We start from the raw sequence: 11,539 nt of genomic DNA, 5'->3' as shown, positions 1-11,539 counted from the left end.
AGGATAGCCGCTTTGGGTGGATTTATCTCAAAATATTCAGATCGGCTCCACCCATTTTTTCAAGCCATTAAGGGATCTCCATAATGGACAGATGAGTGTGACATAGCTTTTCAGAAAATGAAAGAATACCTAAAATAGCCGCCAATTCTTGCTAGTTCGACCACCGAACAAACAATTGACATCTATTTGGCAGCATTAGAAATAGCTGTGAGTGTTGTCTTATTCATTGATGATGAAAATGAACAACCAATTTTCTTCATAAGTAATACCCTTATAGCTCTAGAAGCACGGTATTCAAAGATCAAGAAATAGCTCTCTCACTTGTCCATATTGCACGCAGATTGAAGCCTTATTTTCAATGGTATATACCATCAATGTCTACATTGAATACCCTTTGAGGAAAGTTTTTCGAAATACTGATTCAAGTTGATTAGCAGAATGGAAAACATATTTGAGTGCCTACGAAATTATCTACAAAGGCCGATCATCTGAGAAAGGGCACACATTGGCATCACTTATGGCAGATTTTCCTATCGATGACATATCGACCATGGAAGAGCAGTTTGAGAACCTCCTCTTAATCCACAACAAGGATAGGCCGATCCTTTCACAAGTGCCGACCCTTCTTTATGGATTCTACACACGGACGGTTCCAAGAACAAATCAGGTTCATGCCTTGGTTGTGTTTTGATCCGACCTGATGGCGAGAAAATTGAAAAATATGTTCGACTCGGATTTTGTGCATCAAATAATGAAGCTGAATATGAAGTGGTTCTTTATGCAATGCGAATAACACTTGATCTAGGGGCGACAAAGATCGAGTTATTCACTGACTCAAAGCTTGTTGCGAATCAATTTGGTGGATCTTTTGTTGCTCGAAATGATAGGATGGCTGCATATGTCCAAACAATGCATGAGCTATCCTATCTTGCAGTTCACCAGCGCTCTCACAATGATAAACGTCACGCCGGTGCCTTAGCCTATCTTTCTACTGCAGTTGATGTTAACAATGAAAGAAAAATCCATATTGATTTCCAACCTTTTCCAAGCATAACTGTTATAGAAGAACATGTTCAAAACTTATATATTGCTCATCTATGTTATTTCCAGACAACATCTCAGAATTTCGAATTCGAGCAAGTAAATGTCGTAACAACAAGGAAAAGAAAGAGAGAAGAGCTAGCTCAATCGGCCGGCACAAGTTCAGAATCTCACTCAGAGGAAACAGCTCAAGAAGATTTAACCGACCATCAAGATTTGACTGATCATCGTGTTGAGAGGGATTCTCCACTCATACATGATGCCGGCCAAAGCAATGTTAATATGGAAAATGATTCCCACGACGCGGATAATTCTCCAGAAGTACCACATTTGGATCTCCAATCTATTAACGATGATTCTTCACCAGATGATTAGAAACCTACTTAATTACAATTTCTGCAACATGGAACTCTACCTGAGGATTCGTCACTTTCCTACAAAATTAAGAGAGATGTCTGGAAATTTGTCATAATTCCAAATTCTAAAGGCAAGCTCCTACTTTATCTAAGGGCGATGTTCCGACTCCCACAAATGTGGCACAATAAAAGCCCAATTCAATACAAACCCACACTTAGAACCAACCTACTTACCTACTTACAATAATAAAGCCGCTCAGAGCTCAAAAAACCCACGCTTAGAGCCCATGCTCAGGCCCATCTTACAATAACGCAAATTCTATATATTTGATATTCAATTAAACACGTGACTTTACTTGGACAAGGAAGTTGTTTGACTAACTTCCACAACTTTGTCCACCTTCAAGTTCGTTCGCAAAACTTCCATCAACTTCATATCGTATGACGGTTCTCCAGCAAGTTCTCCAACTTCATCCCACGATTGGAATATTGGAGAATGAGAAGTAACTATCACCAATCCGACATATAAAATCCTGTAGATTCAGAGATTCAATTCAGTTTATTATTTACTTGATTGAATTCTAAGAGATTACAATTTGGTTTATATAGAGGTTACCACAAATAGAAACAAAACAATCGGTGGCTTGAGAAACACGGGGCACGGGTCCCCCTATTTACACTGGAGACGAGCGCGGGTCGCGCTCAAGTTAATTGAGACGAGCGCTGGTCGCACTCCATTTGTACTTTATTTGAGCGCAGGTCACGCTCTATACATGAAAACTAATATACAGCTTTCTACACTCCCCCTCAAGTTGGTGCATAGATGTCAATCATGCCCAACTTGTCAACTGAGCTGTCAAACACCTTGTGGGATACACCTTTAGTAAAAGCATCAGCTAATTGCTCCTCTGAGGTTACAAACGGAAAATGAATAACCTTCCTATCAAGATTTTCTTTAATAAAATGACGATCAACCTCCACATGCTTTGTCCTATCATGCTGAACTGGATTATGTGCAATTTGAATGGCTGCTTTATTATCACAATGTAAATCCATAGGCTTTTAAAGCTCGAAGCCTAATTCCATCAAGATAGTACAGATCCATAACAATTCACATACTCCCTGTGCCATACCTCAAAATTCAGCTTCTGCACTCGATCTGGCAACAACTTTCTGCTTCTTACTACGCCAAGTTACAAGATTTCCATCGACAAAAGTGAAATATCCTGATGTAGACCGTCTATCAGTTTTATCACCAGCCCAATCTGCATCTGTGTATCCAACAATATCCAATGCATCATACTTTCCAAATAGGAAACCTTTGTCAGGTGCTTTTTTCAAATACTTCAGGATACGAAAGACTGCATCCATATGTTCTTCACTAAAACAATGCATAAATTGACTAACCACACTCACAGCATAAGCAATATCAGGTCTAGTATGAGAGAGATAGATTAACCTTCCTACAAGACACTGATATCTGCTTTTATCAGTAGGAACTTGGTCAAAATGAATGGCGAGTCCGTGATTCATCTCAATGGGTGTCTCCATCGGTTTGCAATCCAACATCCCGTTTCAGCAAGCAAATCAAGGACATACTTCCTCTGTGAGAGTGAAATCCCTTTTTAGACCTTGCAACTTCAATACACAGAAAATACTTCAGTTGTCCTAGATCCTTCATTTCAAATTCCTTCGACAAATACTTTTGTAATTCATTTATTTCCTTCGGATCATCTCCTGTAACGATCATGTCATCAACATACACAATTAGAGCTGTAATCTTACCATCCTTGTGTTTGATAAACAAGGTATGGTCAGAATTGCTCTGTTTGTACCCAAAAAGTTTCATTGACTGTGTAAGTCTTCCAAACCAAGCTCTTGGAGACTGTTTCAGGCTATACAAAGCCTTCCTCAGTTTACACACCTTCCCAACATCTTTGGGATGGTTTTTCACACCTTGAGGCATATCCATGTATACTTCCTCCTCCAAGTTCCCATTCAGGAATGCATTCTTCACATCAAGCTGGTGCAAGGGCCAATCTCTATTTGCTGCAAGTGAAATTAAAATCCGGACTGTATTGATTTTCGCTACAAGTGCGAAAGTCTCCTTATAATCAATTCCATAACTGTGTGTATCCCTTGGCAACCAATCTCGCCTTATATCTATCAATAGTTTCATCTGCATTAAGCTACATGGTAAACACCCAACGACATCCAACAGTCTTCATTCCAACAGGCATATCAACTACCTCCCTTATATCACATTCTTTTGAAGAGCTTCCAATTCTTCATTCATTGCTTTTTTTCATTTTGAATCTTTCAAAGCATCCTGCACATTACTAGGAATAAATACAGTAGACAATTGACTTATGACAAGTGCATGAGTTTCAGAAAGGCTATGGTTAGACATAGAGTTAGCTATAGGGTATTTAGCGTTGGCTTTGATGTCTAGTTCATATTGTTTCTTAGGAACTCCCTTACTAGCTCTTTGTGATTGTCTAGGTTCAAGACTTTCTACCCCAACAGACTCATTAAAGGTTATAGGAGGTACCTAAGGCGGAGTATTCTGATCGAGATCTTAAGTTATTGATGTAGAAGGGGAAATGTCGTGTACTACAGTTTCAGATACATCCGGATCATGTGCTTTGGTCTCTACTGTTATAGGATCAATTTCTACTTCAAGAACTTCAAATCGTTCCTCCAAGTGTTCCAATTCTCCAAAGACATTAGGATTCCCTTCACCGCCACTCTCCTCCTGAAGCGAAGATTGGGAAACTCCCTCTGAGTAATACGGGTCTGATTCATGGAATGAGACATCAAGAGATATATACATCTTGGCAGTAGTCGGATCATAACACCTATACCCTTTCTGAAACTCTGCATAACCCACAAAAATACACTTCTTCGCACGAGGATCAAGTTTACTTCGTTCTAGTTGTGGGATATGAACATAAGTTGTACATCCAAACACCCGAGGCTCCAAGTTAGGCATAGATGGGATGGACAAAAGTGTATGGAGTTTCTGATAAGGATTCTGGAACTCAATTACCCGTGAGGGAGTACGGTTGATAACATAGGCTGTTGATTTCACTGCTTCACCCCAATAGGATCGAGGTACATTCATGCCAAACAAGAAAGCACGAACAACCTCCAACAACTGCCTGTTCTTCCGTTCGGCTAAACCATTTTGTTGGGGGGTACCAGAATTGGAGGTTTGATGACGGATTCCAATTAATCGGAAAAATTCATTCATGAGGCCATTCACAAATTCTCCACCATTATCAGACTGAAAGACCCTGCTAGATTGTTGATACTACGTCGCCACCATTTTGAAAAAATCAGTAAACATCCCATATACGTCACTTTTGTTTTTCAGTAACGACACCCATGTCATGCGAGTGCAATCATCAATGAAAGTCACATAATATCTAGCTCCAGAAAATGAAGAAACTTTGGCAGGACCCCAAACATCAAAATAAATTTTCATAAAAGGAACAGGACATCTATTAATACTTGGTGAATATGAAATACGGTGACTCTTGGCCAGTTCACAAATGTCACAATGAAATTCAGACTCACTAACAACTGAAAATAACTGAGGTTGCAACCTCTTCAAATAACTAAAAGATAGATGACCTAACCTACGATGCCATAACCACACAACTAACTTCTTTTGCATTCTCGACCCTATTGACCTGATTAGCTTGCCCCAGAAAATTCTTTTGTTTCTCGCCAGTTTCTGTCAAATCCAGGTAGTACAGTTTCCCCTTTCTAACACCATAACCAAGAATTTGTCGAGTTAGAATGTCCTAAAAAACACAGAAAGATGGATAGAATGTCACAGTACATGCAAGTGTGAGGATAATTTGACAAACAAACAATAGGTTATAGGCAAAGGATGGAACAACTAAGACAGATTCAAGAGTGATGGTTTTAGATAACTCAATAGACCCTTCTCCGCTAACCGGAGTTGGAGTACCATCAACAGTAGAAATAGTGGTCTGAGGTGAAGTTCTAAGACTTTTCACAAGGTTAGGGTCATTTGTCATATGGTCAGATGCATCCTGAATTAATTATCCATGTACTATTCGAAATAACCTTACCATTCATACCTGATTGCGCGACACTAGCCGAAGCATTGTCTCCATTCACAACATTAGCAATGGCGGCCTTGTTTAAATTCTTTCGTGGCCTCTTCAAGAAGTCCCACCAATCAGGATAACCAATCACTTCATAACATCTCTCCTTGCTATGACCCAAATCTCCGCAAACACCGCACTTTTTATCTGCCCAAGGATTTGATTTACCTTTAGGATGGCGTGGAGGACCAGGAAAAACTGGAGGAGTTTTCTTGCTATGAACGACCAAAAAGAGGATTCAGGTTGATCTGAGAGCCCATAGCATGTTTCTCGATTGTACCTTACTTAATGTAAGTATAGCTTTGTTCCAAGGAAAATTTAGGTTATTTTCGAAGGATCTCTCCACGCACCTGATCATACTCCTGATCTAGTCCACGTAAAAACATATGAACACGCATTCTGGACATCGTGGACGTTTCATGGACTACAGCTTCAACACTGTTATTCTGGGTGGTCACCCTCTGACCAATCTCCTAGAATATAGCCACCAATTTGTTGTAATAGGAAGGAATAAATCTCCCATTCTTCTTCGCTTCAAAGCACTTCGTATTCAATTCAAAAATTCAAGTTTCATCAGAGTCATCATAGAAGGTCTTCTCCACAGCCTCCCAAATATCTTTTGCAGTAGGAAGACGAATATAACGGTTCATAAAAGAAATCTCCATAGAATCAATAAGCCAGCTTTTTACCTTTTCATTATCTGTTGCCCAAACTTCATATTTGGACGAATTCATAAGCGGTTCAACCTTTGCGCCAGTCAAATAACCAAGCTTTCCCCTTGCTCCAATCCGCATCCGCATGAGAGGAGCCCAGATGGTATAGTTGGACTCATCTAATGGAACATTTTTTGGGAACGCTGAGTTGTCTTGTGGGGTGTAGTGGTGATGAATGATGCTTGAAGAATTGTTGTTAGATTCAGTCATTGCAGAAAAAAAACGATTTAGGTTTTTGAAGAAAATAAAAAATAAAACTGATTTGAGAGAGGGGTTTAAGATTCAAAGATTCAATAATGGGTTCGCGATTCAAGGATTCAATGCAGCGGATTTCAATGGTTTGGCTCTGATACCATGTAGATTCAAAGATTCAATTCAGTTTATTATTTACTTGATTGAATTCTAAGAGATTACAATTTGGTTTATATAGAGGTTACCACAAATAAAACAAAACAGTCGGTGGCTTGAGAAACACGGGGTGCGGGTCGCGCCCTGTTTACACTGGAGACGAGCGCAGGTCATCGCGCTTAAGTTACTGGAGACGAGCGCAGGTCGCACTCCATTTGTACTTTATCTAAGCGCAGGTCGCGCTTTATACATGAAAACTAATATACAACTTTCTACAAATCCAACATTGGTCATCCTCTAGAATTACACAATCGAGACTTGATCCCAAACAATATCTTTGGGTACGTAGGCAACTTCAAAACCGAAGTCCAATCTCAACTCTCCCCAACCAACATCCCATTCGCAATCTCATCCAAACAAGATCACTTCCGACCCAACTAATGTGTTTTGCCAAATCTTGTCGAAACAATCTATATTTTTTCAGTTTTGTAAATAAATTTGACAAGGCTAGAACTATCAAAATTAATGAATTGAAATTTTGCATACATGATCAACATCGTAAGAGAGTCTTCTCCACCAAAAATCAGGTATTAATTCATTGTAGAAGTGCACTCTTTGGTATGGGTGTCAATTCAGGGTGTCATTTAGGAGTTTCAACGTAGTAGCCTAACCGTACGTGTGTATATATATACTGTATACATACCTGATTTTAATGCATTTTTTAAAAGACATCTTCTGCTACTAATGTGCCCCAAGTTCGTTACCAGTTACCCACAACAACAGCTGCTTATAGACTAAAGCTGCAAATTCAGACGGGCCTTACATTTCGAATTGTATGGTTAGGTACGGTGGGCCCAAAAGAGAATGTTACATGAGTCCACAAAGAAGCATTCCCACTGGCCGGAGTACCAGATGTCCAGATTGCCAGAGAGTACTTCGTCTGGGCAAACTTAGTCCTTACTCCTTATATTGAAAAAATAATTGCTGCGTTATCTGAGCTGTACGGTTTATATCTTGCAAATCAAGTGCTACTGGACGTATTTTTCTTGTTAATAAACGAATCCAAACATTAGAAATGACATATTAATGTACAGCTACTACATCTTTGGATTCCTTTAGTACGCTAAATACTTTGTGCTGCAATTTTGTTGGAGAGTTTACAAGATATGACAGAAACCCCAGAAACTGATATGACTGTGGACAGATAGGTTACGAAAGAATATGTTGAAGAATCACTCCAAATTCCATCTGTGAAAAAGATAGAAATGGCAGAATCGGCTAGCTGTTTACGCTTAGTTTTTCCATCAATAGTCATATGACATACTAATCTTTTATATTAGTGCTGATTGTAAAATTTAATCTAACATTAACTCAAAACTTGTATTCATTTTCTTTAATCTAAAAAAAAAGGAAAAAAACGGAAGCATACTTTAACATGTAAAATTGATGTATTTTAAAAGCATGCTTTAAGATGGTACATATTTGTTTACACAATGGTGGAACTACAGGGTTGAATTCATATCAAGAATAGAAGACCCAAATGCCAACTATTACAGATTCATACAATGACTTGTATTGGGGAGATCAGCACAGTAGTGCCTCCATTTCCCACTCTTCCATCATTCTCTTCCACTTGGAAATATTATTTGTAGCCTATTCTTTTATTCTTTTGCTATTTATAAAATTACTCGCTAGCTAAAAAAAACAGATTTGTTTACGTGCATAGGTGCAGACGTGCGGTAACCATTGGGGAAAAAAAGTCTTTCAGTGCATGTAAGTGTTCATGAGTTCATACAATTGCTTAAAAAATTTAGGATTTAGCTACTCCTAAGCTAGTTTGCTGATTGAGGTTACCAGCTTAAATTAGGGTTTTTAATATTAAGTGAATTTGTTTATTCAGAAGTTCATATTCTGCACTAGGCCACTGGTTAGAATTTTTAAAGTACGTGTTAAGACTTAAGAGTTAAGACCTCTATAGATGAATTGAATTTATTTCAGAGAGCTACATTTGTTTTGTTTAATTATATCGACCCCTAGGAATTTTATATTGAAATCAAAAGAAGCATAAGTTTAAGATTTCAAAAAGTCTTCTAATCAGAAGGACAACACGTTCAGATCCTTGAATTTAAAGTTTTCAAACCCTTATAGCATGAAATTAGATTGTGTACTATATAACTATATTAGTGTGCAGCGCTAGTCCTATACCAAAACATTAAGAATATAGGACGACTCGCCTATTTATCTTTTTGTTGCATGAACGTATTTTCAGCTAGTACACTAAAAATTGCTCCTGAAGTACTTAATTATTAGTGTCAAAAAAAGGTTTTTTAGTGTTACAATTGCTTGGCAATAAGATTCAGGATCATTAAACTTTACACTCTTTAGAAGAGAGTACATTGCACATCGAACAGTGAACAGTGAATTCATCCTCAATTATACATCTCACTATTGTGATTTGTGACTATCTGGTATTATTAGATTGACGAGTAGTTTCTAGTTATATATATGCGTCGTTCATTATGCATGATTGAATTTTGCATTGAAAAACCCGGCCATATAGAGCTAATATAAAGATTGCTACATACTTCTAAACATGACTTTGTCAATCTACAAGAGGATGGAAGTAATAGAAAGCAACAAAGATACCATCTCTATTGACCTTGCTCACTGCAGCTTTCACTGTCACTCCAATTCTTGATTGCCTGCAACATTGCTTCTGTGACAGCTTGGGAATCAATGCTTTGATTCTGCATATATATGGTTAATGGAAAAAATGATTAATGAGTTTTTTTACCTCCAAACTCCGAATAAATTAAGGAAAAATATATACCAGCAGTTTACGTACTTGGGTAAATTTTCATGTGACTTGCAGGCTCGATCACGATCTTTATATAACATGAATTTAGAGAAGACAAAGGAATTTCATGCTAACCACCAATTCTTTTGTCATTATTCACAATCGAAAATTACACGTACTCAATCTTGTACAACTCATTGAGTAGCACATATATATATACGTTGAAAGCACACTCGTGATGTTTGTTTCAACATGAATTTTGTGGTTTTAGATTCACGGATAAAGTACTTAAATATGGCGGTACTTGACAACAATCCAAAACAAAAACTGGACATATGTGCAAATTAATGTATATTCATACATTAGTAGTGTCAGAGAGATATAGATATGCATGCATTTTCGTGTAGTAATTGGTAAGAATAACTATTTATGAACCGTTTTCTTTCAATTCTTACTTCTCCTCCAACTGCTTGTAGTCGAAAATTGTCAGTACAAGAAACCCTAGCTTCGAGCACGTTTAGACCCAATTCTTCAAATGCTTCCAATATGGAGACAAGCAAACCTGGGCAATTCTTCTGCGAAAACACATTAACAAGGAAACCCTTTTCTAGGGTTTCTACAGTGACCTGTTAAAGTAGAAAAGAAGGTAAATACCATGTTCCTTGATAAGCAAATAAACCAAGAAACAGCCTAATGAATATAACAATAGCAACCCCAGTGAATGTACCGCTGGTTGGTCGTGACCGGAATTTTGGGCCGTCGCAATATCTTGATTGAGTCTTTCAACTTTCTGCTTCAGTTCTTCAATATACTTGGATGCTTCTATTATAATAGAGGTGTTATTTTGCTGCCACATACACAAGAAGAAGATTCCAATAAGATTATTTTTGCCCTCTGTATTCAGCCATACATTAGTTACTACTATGAAGATTGGTGACATATATAGCATTTTATGGGATTGCACGCACTGAAAGTTTCTTCAAACGTGGTGTATTTAATTCAATAATAATCAGATGCAACCATCCTTTTCTAATCTACTCTTTCCATGAACTTAACTGTCTTGCTTACTGTGATCAATATATCTTGCCAATCAGAAAAATTACTGTGATCAATCTTAACTGAAGAAAAGAGGAATTAAAATATAATTTCAATTGAGTATCAATTAAGGACTATCGAAAAATTGTGTTAGGTAGAGAGAAAGTCGTTGTAGTGTTGTTTGTAATGATCATGTTATATGATCATAACGTTGGCTATGCCAATGAACATAGAAATGAAGAGAAATCAAGTAGCACTACGATTAATAAAACTATGAATATAATAAAAAAGGGTTGCAACAAAAAGAACTAGAGGAAAAGAAAGAGCAAGTAAGGGTACTCTTTAAAAAGACAATCTAAAATAGCAGATTTGTTACAGGAGAATAATAAAGGATAGTAGAAGCTTCAGAATTTAAAGAATTACTGCATGAGAATTAGTAACAGATCTTAGTAGCTGTAGCTTCTCATACAGAGCTGCTCTATTATTCTCTCTAGAAACCATGACTCGTTCTCTCTCTCACGCTCTCTCTAGTCTCCACTGGTTTCACAATCTTTCTCTCTTTCCACTTTCTCTTTCTCTTTCTCTGCAAGCTTTGAGGGGGCTTTTAAAGGAGAGATGAGCTCTCAAATCTATATGATCACCTGTAGGATTCCCACATGAGTGCCATCAGTTTTCTCACAAGGAAATATAATCTGGAGTGTTGTTACCATGACCAAACTACCCTTTCTTGCTACATAACAAGAACTTTTTTAACACTACATGTGTTAATGGTAATGTGTTTAAGTAACCACAAACTAGAAATTTATTATCATAGTAGACGAGTTATACTAGTTGCATATAAACATACATCGAATTTTGAAGTATGCTATAAAATTCGATAAAAGGTGATTCAGAGAATTATATAACACAAACTTCAATGTTTTCCGATAAAAAAAAATGGATGGACAATTTCAAGTTCGGGGTTGGATCAGAAGATTTTTGTTTTCCAGCATTAATCCGGCGTGCAGTGCTGATTAAACATAAAGTTACTGTAAATTCAATTATATTGAATTTTAAAATTTCTACCAATTCTGGCGTAGTTAAATGTGACTAATGAAATTGAAAAAAATA

General features: G+C 37.4%; 1 protein-coding gene across 2 annotated transcripts; it reads right to left on the bottom strand.

Moving 5' to 3' along the window:
* Nucleotides 1-7,611: 7,611 nt before the first annotated feature.
* LOC147490117 (transcription factor bHLH61-like) lies at nt 7,612-11,144 on the bottom strand. Of its 2 annotated transcripts, XM_086573305.1 has the most exons (5): nt 10,853-11,144; nt 10,122-10,241; nt 9,850-10,020; nt 9,244-9,344; nt 7,612-7,845 (listed from the first exon to the last, which is right to left on the bottom strand). In XM_086573305.1, the coding sequence occupies exons 1-4, from the start codon at nt 10,928-10,930 to the stop codon at nt 9,249-9,251; spliced, it is 465 nt and encodes a 154-aa protein (XP_086429431.1). In that variant the 5' UTR covers nt 10,931-11,144; the 3' UTR covers nt 7,612-7,845; nt 9,244-9,248. The 2 variants fall into 2 exon arrangements, with proteins under 2 accessions (XP_086429431.1, XP_086429430.1); XM_086573304.1 differs by lacking the exon at nt 7,612-7,845 and having other exon boundaries at nt 9,115-9,344; nt 10,853-11,140.
* Between the last annotated feature and the right edge of the window lie 395 nt (nt 11,145-11,539).

This window comes from Coptis chinensis, chromosome 7, assembly GCF_015680905.1.
Source record: "Coptis chinensis isolate HL-2020 chromosome 7, ASM1568090v1, whole genome shotgun sequence".
NCBI lineage: Eukaryota > Viridiplantae > Streptophyta > Magnoliopsida > Ranunculales > Ranunculaceae > Coptis > Coptis chinensis.
This window is presented reverse-complemented; position numbering and strand designations above follow the sequence as displayed.